The following is a 24,189-nucleotide window of genomic DNA, read 5'->3' on the forward strand; positions in this document are numbered from 1 at the left end:
GGTATATTACCGCTCTCTGCCCAGGCCTGTCTCAGGCCCATAATCCATGGAGGGAGAATCCCAGAAGGAAAAAAAAAAAACCCTTACCTTCATCCTTCCAGGAGCATGGCTGGAGGAGCATAGAGAGTGGACACCAAGCAGACAGATCAGGCATGAAAAGGTATGTGCTCTTGGAAGCTCCCGGTGGCGACTATAGGCATAGCATACATTTACTTAAAAGGAGAAAACCTACTAGAACTAGAAAAATTCTTGAGGAGTCTCCCTTACCTTATCCAGCTTGCAGGGTCTGAATAACAGACCCAATCTTCACCTCTCACGGTGGGCTCCGTTAGGAAAAAAAAAAACTTCAGAGACTGGGGCCCCCTTAAATAGGGGTATCCGCAGTTCTGGGCCCGTAAAGCACCCTGCCAGGAATATGGCTGAAAAAAACAAATACTGGATCCAAGGGTCCAGCTCTCTAAAAAGAGAAGCGTGACAGGTAAAACCTTGTTTCTTCGGACACGAGGCCCGGGTACCATCCAATTCGGCCTGGAAAAGACACCTTGAATGGATCCGGTTGCATAGCTGGCCCCAGTAAGGATATTCCAGCGGAGCTCAGCACAGCACATCTATCTTTACTTGTGCCCAACACCTAAGACACTGCCGAAAAAACGGAGGCACCTCCAGTAGGGGGAGGGGTTATATGGGGGATTGAACTTCCTGTCTAGGGTGTGCCAGTGTCCAATCACCTAGTGATACCCTATAACCCCTCAGTAATTACTGAGTCTCTGTGTCCCGTGATGTACGAGAAAAAAAAAAACTATTTGTGGGGGGGGGAAAGGACGTTGATTTTTTTAATTTATTTGGGTGGATTGTTGCATGACCGCGCAACTGTTATTTTTACCACTGATTGCTGTATTAGTGTCACTGTTTTCCCGCAAAGTGTCAGTTAGTGTCAAATTGTCCGTTGCAATATCGCAGTTCTGCTATAAGTCGCTGATCGCCACTATTACTAGTATTAAAAAGAAAAAAAAAATCTATCACAATTACAGTGTCTATCCTGTAGTTTGTAGGCGCTATAACTTTTGTGAAAACCAATGAATATACACTTATTGGGATTTTATTTTTACCAAATAATATCTAGCAAAATACATAATTGCCTAAATTGATAAAGAAATTAGATATTTGTTACATTTTTTTTTTTTTTTAATTGGATGTGTTTTATAGCAGAAAGTAACAAAAATATTGTTTTATTTACAAAATTGTCTTTTATAGCGCAAAATTGTCTCGATAGCGCAAAAAAAAAAAAACGCTATAACTTTTGCACAAACCAATCAATATACATTATTGGGATATTTTTTTTTACCAAAAATATCTAGCAGAATACAAATTGGCCTAAATTGATGAAGAAATTTTAATTTTTCATAATTTTTTTAAATTTTTTTATTGGATATGTTTTATAACAAAGTAAAAAAAATATTATTATCTTTTCAATTGTTGATTTATTGTTGATAGCACAAAAAAGAAATAAAAAAAACTCAGAGTTGATCAAATACCACCAAAAGAAAGCTCTATGTGTGGAGGTAAAAAAAAAGGATATACATTTTAAACACTTATTTGGGTGCATTGTTGTTGCACGACCGCGCAATTGTCAGTTAAAGTAAATGGCCTGGTCATAAAGTGGGGTAAATCTTCCAGAGGTCAAGTGGTTTCAGATTCCGCCCGCAATCCAGATTGCTCAGGTGTGAACAGAGCCTAAATCTCCCCCCAATTTTATATATATATATATATATATATATATATATATATATATATATGTAAAATAAATATATATTCTCTAGGGCACCTGCTTAAGAAAAAAAATAAAAAAAATGTATATGTATATGTATATATATATATAATTTTTTATTTTATTTTTTAAGCATAGGCCCTAGAGAAAAAAATGGTGAGTGCCATTTTATGTCATACAATATTTGCGCAGCAATTTTTCAAACCAATATTTTTTTTTTTAAGCAGGCTGTGCTCAAATATTGGTTTGAAAAATTGCTGCGCAAATATTGTATGACATAAAATGGCACTCACCATTTTTTTCTCTAGGGCCTATGCTTAAAAAATAAAATAAAAAATTATATATATATATATATATATATATACATATATATATACATTTTTTTTATTTTTTTTATATAAAATGGTGGTCGTTTATATATATATAAAATGGTGGTCGTTGCCATTTTTTATGTCATACAATATTTGCGCAGCTGTGTTTTTTGAACCAATATATTTTTTTTTTAAGCAGAGGCCCTAGAAAATAAAATGGTGGGTGTTGCCATTTTTTATGTCATATAATATTTGCACAGCCTTTTTTTCAAACCAATATTTTTTTTTTTTTCTTTTTAAGCACAGGCCCTAGAGAATAAAATGGTGGGCGTTTCAATTTTTTATGTTATACAATATTTGCACAGCGGTTTTTCGAACAGATATATATATATTTTTTTTAAGCAGAGGCCCTCAAGAATAAAAATGGTGGGTGTTGCAATTTTTTTTATGTCATACACTATTTGCTCAGCGTTTTTTTTTTAACTAATATATATATATATATATATATATATATATATATATATATATATATATATATATATTAGTTTAAAAAACGCTGAGCAAATAGTGTATGACATAAAAAATGGCAACACCCACCATTTTTATTCTTGAGGGCCTCTGCTTATATATAATATATAATATATATATATATATATATATATACATACTTTTTTTTTTATAAGCAGAGGCTCTAGAGAATAAAAATGGTGGGTGTTGCCATTTTTTTTTATGTCATACACTATTTGCTCAGCGTTTTTTTTTTAACTAATATATATATATATATATATATATATATATATATATATTAGTTTAAAAAACGCTGAGCAAATAGTGTATGACATAAAAAATGGCAACACCCACCATTTTTATTCTCGAGGGCCTCTGCTTATATAAAAAAAATATATATATATATATATATATATATATATATATATATATATATATATATATATATATATATATTTTTTTTTTTTTTTTTATAAGCAGAGGCTCTAGAGAATAAAATGCTGGGTGTTACAATTTTTTTATGTCCTCAAACACAAAGTGAGGTATCTTGGGAACCCCCATCTTAAGACATTCTCAGCTCCGCCCACCTACCACCCCGCCATTGCTGACAACCTCAGCACCTCACACAGCCAATCACAAGCCAATAAAAAGAGTTTCCACCATACAGAGGAAACGAGGAGAATTCGGGGAAATGTGTGTTTTTTTTTTTTTTCTGCACATCGGCTAATATTTACATTACACAACCCCGAAGGGAGAGGTAGAAATATTGTGTCGGCGGCGTCGGTTTAATTACCGCTACACACAAAAAAAAAAAGCTGATGAATGATGGAGCGCTGCGCCGACGCCGAGCGTTTCACGGGAACGTATTTCAGGGCTCTTCAATGGAACAAAGAGGCCCCTGTGGGGGGGATTTAATTATTAAAGAGCTTTTTTTTTTATATGTAAAAATCTTGTTTCTGCGGTTTTCTATACCGCCGGTTGTACTTTATATATTATTCATGGCTGCCGCGGCGGTGGATACCTGCGGTTTATTTCTAGAACAAATTAGAGCCGAACGCGTGTCGCCAATTTTATTTAAAGCCGGCAAGTGGAGACATAAAAAAGAAAAAAGGGGGTGAGATGTATTAAAGGGTGAAAATAAAAGGAGCGCAGGATAAAGTCGCTGCAATAATAGTAATACATTGCAGCTTATCAATCATTAGATGTGGTGGCTGCATTCGTTTTCTTTTTTCAGTTTTTTTTTTTCCCCCCTCTGTTTTCACCTGCTGATCGGGCCAGTAACACCCCCTCCTATATTAGAGCGCCCCCCCCCCATTCTGGATGAAGGAGCACAGCAGAATTGCCAGTCGGGGGTGGGGGGGGGATATTAATGGTACTAGCAGATTTAGATACACAAACTAATCGAAGCCAAACTCACAGCTCACGGCAAACTGTTTTGTTTTGTTTTCCTTTTGGAATAAAGGCTTTACATAACAAATAAAAGCGCATCATTGTAAGCACCCCTGTTAGTGTTAAATGGTTTGTCTTGTCTGTGTAAACTGATATGTTCTGCTGGAGAGCTTGAGCTTGTAAAAAAAAAAACAAAGTACAAAAAAATAGACTTGCTGGCTGGATCACCGGATGAAAATAGAAGAAAAAAAAAAAAAAAAAAAAAGAAAACAAAAGCAGCCGTCACATTTAAGAATTGGTAAGCTGCGGTATAATAAATGTTTGTTTTTGGGCTTATTAGCACTCTGATGAGCAGAGAGGCGGAGTCTGCATGTGGTCACATGACCTCTCTTCTTTAGAAGAGTATCGGTTTTCCGGGGATTTCCGACCGTTTAGTTTAATTCCAGTGCAGATTTCCCTACCCGGGTGTCACTTACCTCGCAGGTGGCGTTCTTCAGGGGGGATGGGAAGAGCACGTTGGTCATTACAGAACTCTGCAAGATCGGCGAGTCTCTGGTGTTCAGGAGGAGCACAGAATCTGCATGACCGAGAGAAGAGAGAGGGGGAGAGGAGGGGAGAAAAGAGAGAAGAGAGAGGGGGAGATGAGAGGAGAAAAGAGAGAAGAGAAGAGAGAGATGGAGAGGAGGAAAGAGAGAAGAAGAGAGAGATGGAGAGGAGAAAAGAGAGAAGAAGAGGAGAGAGAGGGGGAGAGAAGAGAGAAGAGGAGAAAAGAGGGGGGGGGACAAGGAGAAGAGAGAAGGGAAGAAAAGAGAGAAGAAGAGAGAAGGGAAGAAGAGAGAGACAAGGAGAAGAGAGAAAAGGACAAAAGAGAGAGGGGGAGAAAAGAGAGAAGAGAAGAGAGAAGAGGAGAAAAGAGAGGGGGAGAGACAAGGAGAAAAGAGAGAAGAGCAGAAAGAGGGAGAAAGAAGAGAGAAGGGGAGAGAAGAGGAGAGAGAAGGGGAGAGAAGAGGAGAAAAGAAAAGAGGAGAAAATAGAGAAGAAGAGAGATAAAGGGAGAATAAAGAAGAGGAGAAAAGAGAACAGATAGGAGGTGAAAAGAGGAAAGAGGAGAGAAGAGAAAAGAGAGAAGATGATAAAAAAAGAAGAGGAGAGAAGAAAGGAGGGGAGAGAAAAAAAGAGAAAAGATGCAAGAAGAGAAAAGAGGAGAGAATAATGGCGAACGGAGAAGATGAGAGACGCAAAAAGAGGTGAAAAGAGAGAAGAAGAAAAAGAGAAAAGAGAGAAGAGAAGAAAAGAGATGAGTGAATAGAGAAAAGGAAAGAAGAGAGGAGAGATGAGAAAAGAGAGGAGAGATGAGAAAAGAGAGAAGGGAAGAGAAAAGAGAGAAGAGGAGGGATAAAGGTAGAGCAGAGAAGAGGAGAAAGGGAGAAAAGAAAAAAGAACAGAGGAGGTGAAAAGAGAAGAGAAAAGAGAGAAGATGATAGAAAAGAAAAGAGGGGAGAAAAGAGAGAAGAAGAGGAGAGATAAAAGGGAGAACAAAGAAAAGGAGAAAAGAAAATAGAACAGAGGGGAGGTGAAAAGAGGAAAGAGGAGAGAAAGGAAAAGAGAGAAAATGATAGAAAAGAGAAGAGGAAAGAAGAGAGGATGAGAGAGGAGAAAAGAGAGGAGAGAAGAGAAAATAGGAGAGAAGAAGGGAGAATGGAGAAGATGAGAGAAGCAACATGGGGAGAAAAGAGAAACGAAGAGAAGAGAGGAAAAAAAGGATAGAAGAGAGAAGGGGATAGAAGAGAGAAGGGGTTAGAAGAGAGAAGGGGAGAAAAGAGATAAGAGAATAGAGAAGAGGAAAGAAGAGAGAAGAGGAGAGATGAAAGAAGAGCAGACAAGAGGAGAAGAGTACAGAGAGGAGATGAAAAGAGGAGAGAAGAGAAACGAGAGAAGATAATATAAAAGAGAAGAGGAGCATAGGGAGAAGGAGAGAAAAGAGAGAAGAGGAGAGATGAAGGTAGAAGAGAGAAGAGGAGAAAGGAGAAGAGAACAGAGAGGAGATGAAAAGAGAAAAGAAGAGAGAAAGAAAAGAGAGAATATAAGATTAGAGAGAAGAAGGGAGAGAAGAGAGATTATAAAAGAAGAGAGAAGGGAAAACAGAGAAGATAGGAGAAGCGAGAAGAGGAGCAAAGGAGAAAAAGAGAAGAGAACAGAGAAGAGGAGGAGAGGGTAGAAGAAAGAAGAGGAGTAAAGAGAGGAAAGAAAAGGAGAGAGAAGAGAGATAATGTGATCGGATTATATTCAGAGAATACAATGGTGACAATTTCATCAGATAATTTCTACGATTCAGCAAAAATAGTAAAATGAAGAAAGAGACCATATTATATTATTATTATTATTATTATTATTATATTATATTATATTATTATTATTATTATTATTTTTATATAAAAAAACGAAAATAAAAATAAAAAATAAACCAGCCTGTAGAATAAGAATAATAATACATGGATGGCATCCAGAAGACTCGGACTTTCGATCGTCTCTCACAGATCTACACAGAAGTATCATCATCATCTGACACTTCCTAGTGTGTCGGGATGTCGGCGCCCCCCACTGGGCACTACGGCTCCATCTGCTGGTCACTACATCCCTGCAGAGCTGTACTGTAATATACTAATGACTATCGGGGATTTAGTTCCATAGCTTGTCTGGCTGACACAATTCTATAAAGTTCGACTTATAGAGAAAACAAATAGATAGAATAAACCTCTGTATACAGAACCCTAGACACAGCTGATCGAGAGGCAACAGAAAGCTGATGCTGGGCTTCCTAATTAGAAAGCCTACCATGATTTTAAAAGACATTTGTAGTAGAATACGGGAAGGCTGCAACCAGGGCCGCCGATAGGGGGTACCACTGTGCCCGGGCATACAGGGGGGCCTGGACAGCAAGGAGATCAGTGTGGCGACACAGGAGGACAATTATAGAACGATGCACTGTGTCTGTGTCTCTCCCTCCAGCAGCTGAAAGCCGGTTTCTCCCCTTCTCCCTCTGACAGCTTTCAGCTGCTGGAGGGAGAGACACAGACACAGTGCATCGTTCTGTAATTATCCTCCCGTCCCACCACACCGATCCCCTTCCATGTGCTGCCAACATCAGAGTCTCCACTACGAGCCTGGGACCTCCCTCCTCCCCCTCGCAGCGCTACCGGTTTCCTCTTCCAATTGCTGCGTGCGCACAGGCGGATGGAAAGTGGAGGAAGGGGCTGCTAAATATGTAATTTGCCGGCCCCTTCTTTTTCAGAACTGCACACAGTGAGTGATCGATACAGATGGCTCCTGTGTCCTTTCATAGCTGAAGCATAGTAAATTGTGTTTACTATGATTCAGTTTACGCATGAACAGGAGCCTCTGTCGCCTCTTCATTCATCTTCTGTGCAAATGAGGCTCCAGAGAAAGGGATTGAGGAATCTGTGTCCTCAATTCGTTTCTCTATCTCAAAGGTGAGATGTAAGGGGTCTGTTTGGACCCCTGATATTTCATCTAACACCCCCCGAACAAGCGTTGTAGAAAAAAATAGCAAAAAATAATTTACAAAATGTAAAAAAAAAAATATTTTTATCATTGTAAAAAAGAAAAAAAAATAATTGTGAAAAAAATAATTTACAAAATGTAAAAAAGGGGGGAGAATTCGTAAATTTGAAAAATTTGTACATTTTGAAAATTCAGAAATTTTTAAATCCGAAAATTTTCCAAAATCCTAAAATAAGGAAGAAAATTCGAAAATTTGAAAGAATGAAAGTCCAAAAATTCTAAATGATAACTAAAAATAACTAACTATTACTAACTATTAAATTATAGGTATTGGAATTTCCTTTCAAATTTGGCTCAAAAGTAAACGTAATGAATATGAAACTTATCCGAAATTACAAATGAAACGGAATATAATAATAATAATAAAAACATTTTTATTATTATTATTATTAATTTGTTACGTTCCATTAGTTTAGATACTGCATTCGTTATTTCGGATAATTTGTAACATTTTCGTTACGTTCACTAACAGCCAAATTTGAAAGCAAATTCCAATACTTATAATTTAGTAGTTAGAGTTATTAAAGTTATTATTAGTTAGTTAATTTTTTTTCAGAGTTTTATCATTTTTTGGGTTTTCGAATTTTGGGATTTTTGTTCTTATTTTCGTTCTTTTGAATTTTCGTTCTTATTTTTGGATTTATGAATTTTCGGATTTCCGAATTTCCGATTTTCGAATATTGAATTTCCCAATTTCCAAATTTTCAAGTATTCAAATTCACGAATAATTTAAGTTTGAATTTACGAATATTCTAATTTACAAATATTCTAATTTACGAATATTCTAATTTACGAATATTCTAATTTACGAATATTCTAATTTACGAATATTCTAATTTACGAATATTCTAATTTACGACTGTTCTAATTTACTAATATTCTAATTTACGAATATTCTAATTTACGAATATTCTAATTTACTAATATTCTAATTTACTAATATTCTAATTTACGAATGTTCTAATTTACGAATGTTCTAATTTACGAATATTCTAATTTACGAATATTCTAATTTACGACTGTTCTAATTTACTAATATTCTAATTTACGAATATTCTAATTTACGAATATTCTAATTTACGAATATTCTAATTTACGAATATTCTAATTTACGACTGTTCTAATTTACTAATATTCTAATTTACGAATATTCTAATTTACGAATGTTCTAATTTACTAATATTCTAATTTACTAATATTCTAATTTACGAATGTTCTAATTTACTAATATTCTAATTTACTAATATTCTAATTTACGAATGTTCTAATTTACGAATGTTTTAATTTACGAAAGTTCTAATTTACGAATGTTCGTAAAAATTCGTTAAACCGGTTTTCGTTAATTCAGATATTTCCGAATTGAAGAATTTGTCGAAATTCGTTAAAAAACTAATTCGGAACGAAACGAATTGCACATGTCTAATAAAATTTATTTGCATTTCCTAGACCTTTGCGGTAATATCGGGGGACGTAAAAATAAATTTGAACTACCACTATTTTATTCTCCAGGGTGTCCGCTTTCAGAAATGATATGTTTTGGGAGTTTTATGTAATCTTCAGGCTTAGAATAATGTGTGCAAACCACCCCCCCCCCCCCCCCCCATCGTCTCTGGCAGTGAAAGGGTTAAAGGGGAGGAGTAAAATTAAGATTTTATTCAAATAAAATATAAAAACATTGACACAAAGAAATCTCCTCCTGCCCCATTTTACCGCTCCCCCTACAATACACGACTCGTTACCTTCCGACTCCTCCAGACTCCCGATCCGCCATAGTGAGGTTTGGGGGTCCAACGTCCACCCGCAGCTGCCGTCTTCAAACATACAGTAAAATCCGGGGGGGAGATTTCCTGCGGGGGACACGTAGAGAGAACATGTGAGATATCTGTACACCGGGGACACCTCTCATCATTGTATCTGACCCGGGAAGTGAGAATGTTACATTGTTACTGCCGACGTCACACACACAAAACACAATCTGATCACAAAGACCAAATCCATCCCATTGTTTGTAGTTTTGGATGGAGACTGAAGACTTGTCATTGGTCGGGGGGATTCTTCGCCGGCCAATCAGAGACCTTATTAGGGGGATTCTCCCCAATGTCCTGTAGGGAAGTGGCCTTAAAATGATATCCTTGTTCTCCAGTAATAATCCATCTTCTACCTAATAGGCGTCTAATCTCGTTTTCATTCAATTATTTATCACCATATTTTTCTACCTCCTTGTAATGTCCTCAGTGAGGTCCTGAACCTCTCCTCTTCCCCCTCACTTTGTAATGAGCAGTGAATGATAATTGGGTGATGTATGCGGCTCTAGGCACACCACACATCGCATAGTCCCACAGTCCCATACACCACAGTCCCATATGTCACAGTCTCAATTACCAAAGTCCCACAGTTCATAGTCCACAGACATAGTCCAATAGTCCACAGTCCCATATTTCAATAGTCCCACATTCCCATAGTCCTACAGTCACATAGTCCATTAGTCCCATATTCCAAAGTCCCAGAGTCCAGAGTCCCATAGTCCATTAGTCCCCAGTCCTATAGTCCATAGTTCCATAGTCCCATATTCCATAGTCCCACAGTCCCATAGTCCATAGTCCTACAGTTGCATAGTTCATAGTCTCACAGCCCATTATTCCAGAGTCCCATAGTCCACAGTCCATACTCCACAGTCTCATAGTCACATAGTCCATATTCTGCAGTCCCATAGTTCATTAGTCCAGAGGTCCATAGTCCCACAGTTCACAGTCTCATATTCCTATAGTCACATAGTCCATATTGTACAGCCCCATTGTTCATTAGTCCAGAGTTCCAGGCTCATATTGCCATAGTCCCACACAGTCCCATAGTCCACAGTCCATATTCTACAGTCGCATTATACATTGATCACGTATTCCATAGTTCTACATTTCATAGTCCCACAGTCCACAGTCCCACAGTCCCTATTCCCACAGTCCACAGTCCCTATTCCCACATTCCATAGTCCCACAGTCCTATTCCCATACTCCATAGTCCCACAGTCCATATTCCATAGTCGCACAGTCCCTATTCCCATAGTTCATAGACCCACAGTCCACAGTCCATAGTCCCACAATCCCACATTCCAAAGTCCATAGTCCCATATTCCATAGTCCCACAGTCCCAAATTCCACAGTCCCTAGTCCCCCATTCCATAGTCCCACAGTCCCAATTTCCATATTCCATAGTCCCACAGTCCCTATTCCCACATTTCATAGTCCCACAGTCTTATTCCCATACTCCATAGTCCCACAGTCCATAGTCCATATTCCATAGTCGCACAGTCCCTATTCCCATAGTCCATAGACCCACAGTCCACAGTCCATAGTCCCACAATCCCACATTCCAAAGTCCATAGTCCCACAGTCCATAGTCCCATATTCCATAGTCCCACAGTCCCAAATTCCACAGTCCCTAGTCCCCCATTCCATAGTTCCACGGTCCCAATTTCCATATTCCATAGTCCCACAGTCCCTATTCCCATACTCCATAGTCCCACATTCCACAGTCCCATAGTCCATAGTCCCATATTCCATAGTCCCACAGTCCCAATTCCCATATTACATAGTCGCACAGCCCACAGTCCCATATGTCATAGTCCCTCAAGTGTGTGGTCTGGTAGCATTGCATGTGTATTTATTCAGTAGATCTCTTTGGTAGATATTGCCCGTAGGCAGTGATGTACAGATCTCCTAGAGGACAGTCCCAAATTCAATCATCTTCATTTATCTTACAGTTGCAAAAGCAACCGAATGAAGCCATACAAATTGTTAAGAGGGAAGAGATGGGAAGTGCTGGCGGTGGGTTCCACTGATCCCCATCCCCCACCATCAATACAGCGATCTCTTTGATGAGGGAATTGGATTAAAAAAAAAAAAGACACAAAATTCAACCCAAATCAGCTTTTTGGGGGCCCACTCGGGGCTCCAGCCCCCCTCAGACCCCCCCCCCCCTCCGGACGCAACTGATTAACCCCCTTTTCACCTAACCCCTCCCCCAACATTGGGATCATTTTCGGTGGACACAGATAGCTCTGTGTGTGGTGGGCACAGATAGCTCTGTTGTTTTTATTTGGGTGCCTGCGTGTTTTTTTGGAAAATGCCTGACCGTTTCACACGGGCTTCAGCTTGTATAAGAGCAATGTGGACAAAAAGCTTAGATGAATAATTTGCAGAGCTTTAGGCAAGCTTTGTCGAAGCTTTTAAAAGTACCATTCAGCTCCAGTTTGTAAATATTGAACACATATCCCAATGGGAGTGCTGATTATCACTTTAAACAACCTGCTAGCAGGCTTCAGCACTTCTTGAAACGTGTTGAAAGCCTGCTGAAGTTTGCTAGCAGATTGTTTAAAGCGGCAATCAGCACTCTTATTAGAAGTGGTCATGTGATGGGGAAGTCCTTCCTGACCCTTAGGGGTATATCCACTTACAGAGTTTTTTTTTTGGGGGGGGGGGGGGGTGTTAGGTGAAAAGGGGGTTAATCAGTGGCATTGGGAGGGGGGGGGCTGAGGGGGCATGGAGCCCAGAGTGGGCCCCAAAAAGCCCGGGGTCTCTGGCATTCACAATTCTATTATCAGCCCAGAGCGGGAACCGATCTGACTCTGAGCAAGGCCGAGTGACATAGCAGGTCCCGCCTTCTGGAGCCTGCAGCGCCTTTTATGGGCATCCCACTGGTCCAATGCCAGGACTGCAGGACGTGTGATGTCCACCATAGGCGTAGGTTCCAGAAGGCAGGAATTACAATGCAGCCGCGGCGAGCACTATGAGATCCCCGCTCGGGGCTGGGCGGATGACTCTACTCTCCTGTCTCTGCCTGGCTGCCTGCTGTCTACTGAGATGGGCGCACCGCACACTACGGCTGAGCTGCAGGAGGAGGTCACCTCAAGTCTGATGTGTAATTGTCAGTGCATGTCAGTGTATGTTAGGTAGGTCCGTGTGGGTCAGGTAGGTCAGTTTGTGCATCAGGTAGGTCCGTATGGGTCAGGTAGGTCAGTGTGGGTAAGGTAGGTCAGTGTAATGGTCAGGTAGGTCAGTGTGGGTTAGGTAGGTCAGTGTGTTTCAGGTAGGTCAGTGTAATGGTCAGTATGTGTCAGCTAGGTCAGTGTGTGTCAGGTAGGTCAGTGTAATGGTCAGTGTGTGTCAGGTAGATCAGTGTAATGGTCAGTGTAATGGTCAGTGTGTGTCAAGTAGGTCAGGTAGGTCAGTGTAATGGTCAGGTAGGTCAGTGTAATGGTCAGTGTGTGTCAGGTAGATCAGTGTAATGGTCAGTGTGTGTCAAGTAGGTCAGGTAGGTCAGTGTAATGGTCAGGTAGGTCAGTGTAATGGTCAGTGTGTGTCAGGTAGTTCATTGTAATGGTCAGGTAGGTCAGTGTAATGGTCAGTGTGTGTCAGGTAGGTCAGTGTAATGGTCAGGTAGGTCAGTGTAATGGCGAGGCAGTGTAATGGCCAGGTCCGTGTGGGTCAGGTAGGTCAGTTTGTGCATCAGGTAGGTCCGTGTGGGTCAGGTAGGTCAGTGTGGGTAAGGTAGGTCAGTGTAATGGTCAGGTAGGTCAGTGTGGGTTAGGTAGGTCAGTGTGTTTCAGGTAGGTCAGTGTAATGGTCAGTATGTGTCAGCTAGGTCAGTGTGTGTCAGGTAGGTCAGTGTAATGGTCAGTGTGTGTCAGGTAGATCAGTGTAATGGTCAGTGTGTGTCAAGTAGGTCAGTGTAGGTCAGTGTAATGGTCAGGTAGGTCAGTGTAATGGTCAGTGTGTGTCAGGTAGGTCAGTGTAATGGTCAGGTAGGTCAGTGTAATGGTCAGTGTGTGTCAGGTAGGTCAGTGTAATGGTCAGGTAGGTCAGTGTAATGGTCAGGTAGGTCAGTGTAATGGTCAGTGTGTGTCAGGTAGGTCAGTGTAGGTCAGTGTAATGGTCAGGTAGGTCAGTGTGTGTCAGGTAGGTCAGTGTAATGGTCAGGTAGGTCAGTGTAATGGTCAGTGTGTGTCAGGTAGGTCAGTGTAATGGTCAGGTAGGTCAGTGTAATGGTCAGGTAGGTCAGTGTAATGGTCAGGTAGGTCAGTGTAATGGTCAGGTAGGTCAGTGTAATGGTCAGTGTGTGTCAGGTAGGTTGGGTCAGGTATGTCAGTTTTTAGTGGTCAGCATTGATGGGCACTCGTAAGCCAAGAAGCAACCAAGTGAGCTTTCCAACCCTCCACCCCCCCCCCCCCCCCCGGTGCCGGGCTCGGACTTTGGGTTGAAGCCCCTGGTCTTTTACCCACCTAGCAACGCCCCTGGGGTTAATGATAAAAGATGGAGTGTTTCTAATAAATGATACAGTCGCTGTACATTGTAACAAGCCAGGAACGTGTTCACACCGACTTGTAAAGTCACAGAAATGTCCACGGTAACGTTCCCGAGGTGTCCTCCTCGCACGCGCCGCGGCGCCTTGGTTACGGCTCAAGAACAGAGAGAGGCTTTTTGCTTCTTATTTTGCAGTAAATTTTGAGGAGTGTAATAGGTCGGAGATTATAGATAAAAACCTAATTTGGCACACAAGGAGACACCGGGCTGGATTTAGGAAAATCATTTTAATGTTCGCAGATTACACCGACTCTGCGGAAGACTTCATTTTCATACGACATGAAAAAAACACATCCCCTGGCTGGCGCTCCGGGGGTTAAAATCAGATATTTTCTGCCTATTATCCGTCTTCTAGAAGAATCCGTGTCTTGTATGTGACATGAGCCGGTATAACAATGTATCACCGATACAGGGCTGGGAGGATCGATATCTACACTGGAAAGTATGAAGAGATTTATGTGTCCGATATATAATGGGGCGGATGTACGGACTGGAGGTCCCGATCTTCTAGGCTGCTGGAACTCTAAGGGAAGTGGACTGGGGTACTCCGGAACATCAGGAGCACAGGGGGGAGGGGAGGATCTCATTTCTGATACTTTTATTCAGTTCCCAGACATGACATAAGGAACGGGCCGCGCTGCCTGGAGTCACACCAACATTTCTCAACTAGAGTTCCATGAAATTCTAGAGTTCCTCCAGGGATTTCTATCCATTCTATGAGCAAAGAGCAGTTCTGCCTCCCAAATAAGATTCTACTGACCCCAACGATCTTTTTAAAAATTTGTAAGGGGAACCGCCAGTGTAAGGAACATTCTTATCACTGATCACCAATGTAAGGGACATTCTTCTCACTTATCACCAATGTAAGGGACATTCTTCTCACTGATCACCAATGTAAGGAACATTCTTCCCACTGATCACCAATGTAAGGATCATTCTTCCCACTGATCACCAATGTAAGGAACATTCTTCCCACTGATCACCAATGTAAGGAACATTCTTCTCACTGATCACCAATGTAAGGAACATTCTTCTCACTGATCACCAATGTAAGGAACATTCTTCTCACTGATCACCAATGTAAGGAACATTCTTCTCACTGATCACCAATGTAAGGAACATTCTTCTCACTGATCACCAATGTAAGGAACATTCTTCTCACTGATCACCAATGTAAGGAACATTCTTCTCACTGACCCCCAATGTAAGGAACATTCTTCTCACTGATCACCAATGTAAGGAACATTCTTCCCACTGATCACCAATGTAAGGAACATTCTTCTCACTGATCACCAATGTAAGGAACATTCTTCCCACTGATCACCAATGTAAGGAACATTCTTCTCACTGACCCCCAATGTAAGGGACATTCTTCTCACTGATCACCAATGTAAGGAACATTCTTCCCACTGATCACCAATGTAAGGAACATTCTTCTCACTGATCACCAATGTAAGGGACATTCTTCTCACTGATCACCAATGTAAGGATCATTCTTCCCACTGACCACCAATGTAAGGAACATTCTTCCCACTGATCACCAATGTAAGGAACATTCTTCTCACTGATCACCAATGTAAGGAACATTCTTCCCACTGATCACCAATGTAAGGAACATTCTTCTCACTGATCACCAATGTAAGGAACATTCTTCTCACTGATCACCAATGTAAGGATCATTCTTCCCACTGATCACCAATGTAAGGGACATTCTTCCCAATTTTTCTTTATTAAAAGTCTTGCAATCATTAAGCATAAAATCACAATATATAAATATACATAAATATATACATATTTACATAAATTAAAATAAATATAGCAAAACTGCTCTCAAACCAAAAAAAAATACTTTACAGCAATAACATAAATCCTATTACGACTCACACCATTACACCAGACATCAAACTTGTGAGGTTAAGAAACAATCCCGCACCCATTATGCATGCAGCCCTTCTTCAAAAAGAAGATACTAACCAACAAAAGCTAAGGGAGTGAAAGAACCAGAAAAAGAAAAGAGCTCCTCACCCAGAGATGGGCAGTTCACCAAAGGCAGGTCTGATATTCTTCCACGCCCTCATCCAGACTGCCCGAGGCTCCCTGCCCCTCTCAAGACCCCGAATTTTCCCAACCTCACCCAGAATATCGTGCACCACCACCTCAACAGAGAGGACTTTCTTCCGCAGGGTAATCTGGCACCGTGCATTCCATGTGAAGTAACGGACAACTATACTAACTAAAAACAGTGTATCCAAATCAAAATCCCAGTGAGTCGGGAATGCCCCATACACCCACTCCGCATAACTCATGCGATAGAAAAAGGGGATGCCTAGAGCCCTCCCCACCCTTTTATACACCTCTATGTTAAAGGGACACTGGAGCAAAAAGTGGTCCATAGACTCCACTTTACCAACACACTCCGCTCTAGGACAATCCCGATCATCCACAGGGCGATGCTTCAAGTTCCCTCTCACATAGAGCCTTCCATGGAAGGCGAGCCAGGCTTGATCCCTAAACTTCAAGGGGATTCTTTCTAAATTGATTAAACGCAACCCTTCCCTCATTACAGAGCCTGGGCAATCCCTTAAGGCCAGTGACACACTGAAAGCAGAGCCCAAAATCCTCTTCTCCAGAAGCTTCCTGGGGAGGGACTTGATATCCTCCACTGTCACCTGCCACTGCCAAAGTATTTTCAGACACGGGGCAACATAAGCCGGGAGCCTGCCATGTCGGACTCTCAGACTTTTCACTGGCCCGCCATCTTCCCAGCATCGCAGAAAAGGCCTAAAACAAGATTGAAAAATACCCACCCATCCCGGCGGGTTCTCTGCTAGCATGTTACCAAGATTATACTTTAAAAACAGCAGAGAAAAGAAAACTATTGGGTTGACCATTCCTAGGCCACCCTCCCGCCTAGACAGGTAAGTTACATTGCGTTTGATCAGGTTCAGCCTACTTCCCCATAACAGTTGGAAAAAGCAGCTGTACACCCTTGCATAGAGAGATACTGGCAAGATACAGACGAAGCTGACATATAAAAAAATTGGGACCAGGTACGTTTTGATCAAGTCAACCCTCTCCCTCAATGAAAGCTTCCATTTCTTCCAGCTTGCTACTTTGGCATTGGCACACACCAACCTGCTTTCCCAATTTCGATGACCATAGTCACCAGGACCAAAATTTGATGCCCAACACTTTAATTTCCTGCTGGGGCTCTGGGAAGGCATCCGGAAGTTCGAAGCTTTCACCTTCCTCACCCATCCAGAAAACGTCACTCTTTTCATGGTTGACTTTAGAACCAGAAGCCTCCGTGTACTGCTCTATCATAGAGACCACCTCCTGCGCCTCCTCCATTCCAGAGACAATAACAGACACATCATCGGCATAGGCCACGACCTTCAAAGGTGGCACACCAGCAATGCCCAAAGGCACCCCGCACAAAGATCCACTCTCTAGCCTTCTTATGAAGGGGTCGATTGCGAATACATATAACAGGGGGCTCAGAGGACATCCCTGGCGCACACCAGAGCCAACCTCAAAAGGCTGTCCAACCCAACCATTAACCAGTGGGAAGCTCTCAGCCCCTTTATATAATGTCTTCAGCCAATCTATAAACCTCCCCTGCAGGCCGTATCTACCAAGTAGCAAATACAGGTACTCGTGATTGACTCTATCAAAAGCCTTCGCCTGATCCAATGCCAGCAAGTACTTTCTCCATCCAGCAGCCCTGCATCGCTCCAAAGCCTCCCGGACAGCTAAAACCGCTGAAAAGGTACTTCTACCTTGGACCGAGCAGTGCTGATGACTGGACAACAAATCGCCTGCCACTGACGACAAGCGCCAAAAAAGAATCTTCGCCAAGATCTTTCTATCAACATTAAGAAGACTGATGGGGCGCCAGTTCTCAATCATTGAGGGGTCTTTACCTTTTGACAGAAGAATCACAGCGGATTGCCTCATGGAGGGAGGGAGCGAACCCTCTTCTAGACAGCTGTTATAAACCTCCGCTAAAAAGGGAGCCAGAATGGACTTAAAACACTTGTAGAATTCAGCTGTCAACCCATCTGGCCCAGGCGATTTTTTGGTAGCCAGCTTCTCTATAGCATGAACTACCTCATCCACTGAAATTGATTCTGTCAAATCCATCAAAGGCAATGTACCATTTCCCAATCCTGGAGTAGTATCCAGAAAGCTTTCCATCTTGTCCCGACAAAGGTCCTTTCTTCCCAGAAGGTCTGCATAATATGATCTGAAGATCTCCAGGATCCCTGATCTGGACTTCACCAGGGAACCCGTACTATCCCTCAGGCCTATGACCGTCTTAACTGCTATGCCTTGCTTACAGTTCTGGTAAGGATCAGGCGAGTGATATTTTCCATAATCCCTCTCCAGAACCAAGGAGGCATGCCGGTCGTATTGACACTTTCTAAGAAGAAACTTCACCTCAGAGATCTCCCCTGGATCTCCTCTATACGAGACAAGACGATCAAGCTTCCTCCGCAAATGCTGGTAGGCAATGTACATACCAAGCTGCTTCTTCTTACTTATGGCCTTGAAAAGTCCAATCGCCCTTTGTTTCACAAGTTCCCACCACTCTGACTTACTGCTGCAAAAGTCCAGAATAGAAACCTGTGCCTGGAAAAAATCCTCAAAGGATTGTCTTACCTCTACGTCTTCCAGGAGAGCCGAATTCAGTTTCCAGGTACCCCTTCCCCTGGGTGGGGTGTCCGAGGCATTCAGAGTCACAGACAGCATACAGTGGTCAGAGAACTCCACCGCCCTCAACTCAGGAGCCGAGAAAGCAGAGTTCTCCTTTAAAAAGAACCTATCTATCCTACTCTGACTATTCCCTCTCTGAAATGTGAATCCCGTGCTGCCAGGGCAGTGCTTAATATGCACATCTACCAGGCCTGCTTGTCTCACCATATCTCTAAGAAAAACGCTATCGTACGCCAGCCTGTCTATGGAGCCTCTCCTGTCTTCAGGCCTAATTATGGTGTTAAAATCACCTCCAAAGACAACCTGCTGGGACGTAAAAAGGAAGGGCTTGATCTCTGTGAGGAGGCATTTCCTGCCCCATCTTGACTGCGGTCCATAGATATTGATCAAACGCAGGTCCTGCCCCCTAACAGAGACGTCCAAGACCATGCATCTCCCAATCTCTACCTCAATTACCCGCCGGCACGTTACCATATCGGTTTTAAAAAGGACCGCAACTCCGCTGCAGGGCTCAGCCGCAAGAGACCAAAAGGAGGGACCGCATCTCCACTCCCTTTTTGCTAGATGGACATCGGCCAAAGTATTGAGCCAGGTCTCTTGCAAAAATAAAATCTCGGCATCAAACTCGCTGAGCAAAAATAAGGCAATATCACGAGCTCTTGCAGATTTCATGCTGGCGACATTAATGGTCGCCACCTTTATCGGAGTGGGAACTGCCATCAGGATGATTGGGGTAGTCGTTTCTTAACCTTTACCACACTCTCATCACCAGAAACAGCTCTCTTCAAACTACGTGACTCCCCCTCATCCATGGATGATAGAGAAAAAGATAAATCAGACATCCCATCACCTGACAAAACTGAAAAGGTGTTGCCAAGAGGAACCCCTCCTGGGTCCGACTCTGAGGAAGAAATTAACACCTTATTTGTCTTCCTCTTCTTCTTTTTCTTCCTCCTAAACGTCTCCCACCCCTCATCATCCGAATCCCCCCCAACAGAGGGTGAGACATGGGATATGGACACCCTTCCATCAGCCCCACCCCCATCCAGCACCCCCACATTCCCCTGACCACGTTTGCGCTGCCGAGGGACAGGGACTGGAGGCTGAGAAGGAAGATCCGCTAAACCTGCCCCCCCAGCAGCTTCCGCTAATCTGGAGGACCTACGTACAGCAGGAATAGGGACCACCACATGGGGGACAGACCTAGGAACCACATCACTAGGGGAAACAGAACCTGAAACAGATGGAACTGACACAGAAGGGACAGACTCAGGGACAACATTACCAGGGGAAACAGAACCTGAAACTGATGGAACAGACACAGGAGGGACAGACTCAGGGACAACATTACCAGGGGAAACAGAATCCAAAACAACAGATGGAACAGACACAGGAGGGACAACAACAGTTACAGTGGCCTCATCCTCCTTATCCAGCCTCTGCAGCTCAGCCTCCAATCCTGGCAAGTTATGTAAAGCCTCTGGACACTTACTGTAAGGATGGCCAAGCTTTTGGCACAGATTGCACCGAATTTGGGTACAATCCTTTGCCAAATGGTCCAGATCCTGGCATAGCGAACACTTTTTACGCGTGCAGGTAGAGGCAAAATGACCCTTTTCACCACACTTATTACAGACTTTGGGCTGTCCCTGGTAGAATATAGTCAGCCGATCTCTTCCCAGGAAAGCTGAGCAGGGCAGATGTTGGACTACATTGCCCAGCACCCCCAGTTTTAGCGACACTGTCCAGGCCCCTGTCCATATCCCATGTTCATCCAGGACCTTCCGCAGTGGAGTGAGGACCTCGCCATATCGGCGTAGCCATACTATCAAATCAGCCTCTGGTATGGATTCGTTACGCACCAGGATGGTCACCGATTTTATCAGAGGCTGCCTGGAAATAACCTTTGGCACCAAACCACTCCACTGCGGAAGGCCCTGGCACCTCCTATGTCGCTCCCAAAATAAGTCCAACCCCTCAGGTTTTACAAAAGATAAATCAAATTCATAACTTCCCACTGGGCAAATCAAAGCAAAAATATCCACAGCTTTAAACCCCATTTCCAAAATCAACTCAGCCACCCTCCCCCTCACTGGTGGGGTCCCCTCCCCCGCCCACTTGAACTGAACCACATTCCTCCTCCTATACCCACCACCAAACTTCCCTATATTGTGACCACCAATATTTACAGCATTCCCCCCACCCTCCTTGGTGCGACTCCCCAAAACAGACGCATAACTCCCCATATTCCTCCCAGCAGAAGAGATATTTGTTTGTTTTGAACTGTCTGAGACATCTCTAGCAGATATCGATTGTACAGATTTGGTCTGTACAATCGACGAGTCTTTCCTCTGAGCAGAGAGAGAAATGTCATTTTTATTTTTCCCAGCAGTATTAACCCCTCCACCATCACCACCCACCACATTCATTGTTTTATCATGACTGTCATTGTTAATACTTGCTGGTATATTCACATGTCCTGCAGTCTTCCCAGCAGTGTCAGTTCCCACTGCTGTGCTGGTGGAATCTTCAGCTGGCCTGTTCTCTTCCATCAGGACAGGACTTTCTGCAGAGGACAGTGCAGGCTGGACTGACACATCCATGGCTTCCATTGCACATGGTGCAGTATTCTGATCCCCTCCCCCACCAGCATCAATCAGCTCTGCTGGAACACAGAGAGGTTCAGGTGAAGCAATCACATTGCAGGTGTCAGACACAGTGTGTGAAACAGCAAACTTGATAGAGGGACTACAGGTCTCAGCACATGCAGGTGCAGCAACATCCATGTTCAGGGGGTTTGGTGCAGGTTCATCCTCATTCCCTGGCTGATTTTTCTGAACATGCACAGGGACCTCTGAGGGATCATCAGACATTACAAGCTTGTCTCCTCTCAGGGGGGATTCCATCCGCTGGATGAAGGTCAGGGTGCCATTCTCACTCTCAACCCCCTGGCTGGTTGCCGCCGGCGATTCCAAGGCCTTAAATGTGGGGAGAGGAGCAGAGGCAGATGGACCCGGGTCATCCATATGCTGAGGCTGATCCACTGAACACGATGAGGACTGGCTGACAAACCTTCTCTCATTTTCAAATTTTTCTTTAAATGCACCACTCTTATCCTTCAACTTCTCCAACAATAAAGTTTGCTGCTTCACCTTTTCTTCCAAATCCTGTAGCTCAGGCTTCATGGCGGTGCGATTCTTACTCCAGGCCTGGAAGTATTTGGCTTTGAAGTTCTTAAGCTCCACTCTCAAAACTTTAAGTTTCTCCTCCGCTCTCCCAATCGCCCTAAAGCGATTAACAACCTTAAGGCTGAAAACGCTGGCATCCATACCAGGGCCCGGACCCACAGACAGATCCTCCACCTCCTCCTCACTAGGCCCCGTGTCATCAGGGGGATCCATCTCAGGGCCTCCCCCAGGATCAGGCATTATTCCTGGGCCAAGCTAGCAGGCAAGGCCCAGGCTTGAAAAATGGGTGGTTCTCACAGAGAGCTCTTTGGGTGTGTCCTCCTCCTCCTTCCCACTGATCACCAATGTAAGGAACATTCTTCTCACTGATCACCAATGTAAGGAACATTCTTCCCACTGATCACCAATGTAAGGAACATTCTTCTCACTGATCACCAATGTAAGGAACATTCTTCTCACTGATCACCAATGTAAGGAACATTCTTCTCACTGATCACCAATGTAAGGAACATTCTTCTCACTGATCACCAATGTAAGGAACATTCTTCCCACTGATCACCAATGTAAGGAACATTCTTCTCACTGATCACCAATGTAAGGAACATTCTTCCCACTGATCACCAATGTAAGGAACATTCTTCCCACTGATCACCAATGTAAGGAGCATTCTTCTCACTGATCACCAATGTAAGGGACATTCTTCTCACTGATCACCAATGTAAGGGACATTCTTCTCACTGATCACCAATGTAAGGAACATTCTTCTCACTGATCACCAATGTAAGGAACATTCTTCCCACTGATCACCAATGTAAGGAACATTCTTCTCACTGATCACCAATGTAAGGAACATTCTTCTCACTGATCACCAATGTAAGGGACATTCTTCTCACTGATCACCAATGTAAGGGACATTCTTCTCACTGATCACCAATGTAAGGGACATTCTTCTCACTGATCACCAATGTAAGGAACATTCTTCTCACTGATCACCAATGTAAGGAACATTCTTCCCACTGATCACCAATGTAAGGAACATTCTTCCCACTGATCACCAATGTAAGGAGCATTCTTCTCACTGATCACCAATGTAAGGGACATTCTTCTCACTGATCACCAATGTAAGGGACATTCTTCTCACTGATCACCAATGTAAGGAACATTCTTCTCACTGATCACCAATGTAAGGAACATTCTTCCCACTGATCACCAATGTAAGGAGCATTCTTCTCACTGATCACCAATGTAAGGAACATTCTTCTCACCGATCACCAATGTAAGGAACATTCTTCTCACTGATCACCAATGTAAGGAACATTCTTCTCACTGATCACCAATGTAAGGAACATTCTTCCCACTGATCACCAATGTAAGGAACATTCTTCTCACCGATCACCAATGTAAGGAACATTCTTCTCACTGATCACCAATGTAAGGAACATTCTTCTCACTGATCACCAATGTAAGGGACATTCTTCTCACTGATCACCAATGTAAGGGACATTCTTCTCACTGATCACCAATGTAAGGAACATTCTTCTCACTGATCACCAATGTAAGGATCATTCTTCTCACTGATCACCAATGTAAGGAACATTCTTCTCACTGATCACCAATGTAAGGAACATTCTTCCCAATTTTTCTTTATTAAAAGTCTTGCAATCATTAAGCATAAAATCACAATATATAAATATACATAAATATGTACATATTTACATAAATTAAAATAAATATAGCAAAACTGCTCTCAAACCAAAAAAAAAATTAAAAATACTTTACAGCAATAACATAAATCCTATTACGACTCACACCATTACACCAGACATCAAACTTGTGAGGTTAAGAAACAATCCCGCACCTATTATGCATGCAGCCCTTCTTCAAAAAGAAGATACTAACCAAAAAAAGCTAAGGGAGTGAAAGAACCAGAAAAAGAAAAGAGCTCCTCACCCAGAGATGGGCAGTTCACCAAAGGCAGGTCTGATATTCCTCCACGCCCTTATCCAGACTGCCCGAGGCTCCCTGCCCTTCTCAAGACCCCGAATTTTCCCAACCTCACCCAGAATATCGTGCACCACCACCTCAACAGAGAGGATTTTCTTCCGCAGGGTAATCTGGCACCGTGCATTCCATGTGAAGTAACGGACAACTATACTAACTAAAAACAGTGTATCCAAATCAAAATCCCAGTGAGTCGGGAATGCCCCATACACCCACTCCGCATAACTCATGCGATAGAAAAAGGGGATGCCTAGAGCCCTCCCCACCCTTTTATACACCTCTATGTTAAAGGGACACTGGAGCAAAAAGTGGTCCATAGACTCCACTTTACCAACACACTCCGCTCTAGGACAATCTCGATCATCCACAGG

General features: G+C 42.7%; 1 protein-coding gene across 1 annotated transcript in view; it reads right to left on the reverse strand.

Moving 5' to 3' along the window:
• LOC143986961 (ALK tyrosine kinase receptor-like) overlaps positions 1-24,189 on the reverse strand; it is a 317,275-nt gene that overhangs the window by 280,132 nt on the left and 12,954 nt on the right. The window contains exons 2-3 of the mRNA XM_077485377.1: positions 9,297-9,404; positions 4,452-4,552 (exon numbers count right to left, since the gene is read on the reverse strand). Coding sequence (XP_077341503.1) covers positions 4,452-4,552; positions 9,297-9,404 — 209 coding nt within the window. The remainder of the gene's footprint in view (positions 1-4,451; positions 4,553-9,296; positions 9,405-24,189) is intronic.

Source organism: Lithobates pipiens, unplaced genomic scaffold, assembly GCF_037356315.1.
Source record: "Lithobates pipiens isolate NorthernLeopardFrog02 unplaced genomic scaffold, aLitPip1_a1.2 Scaffold_18, whole genome shotgun sequence".
In the NCBI taxonomy this organism is placed as follows: domain Eukaryota; kingdom Metazoa; phylum Chordata; class Amphibia; order Anura; family Ranidae; genus Lithobates; species Lithobates pipiens.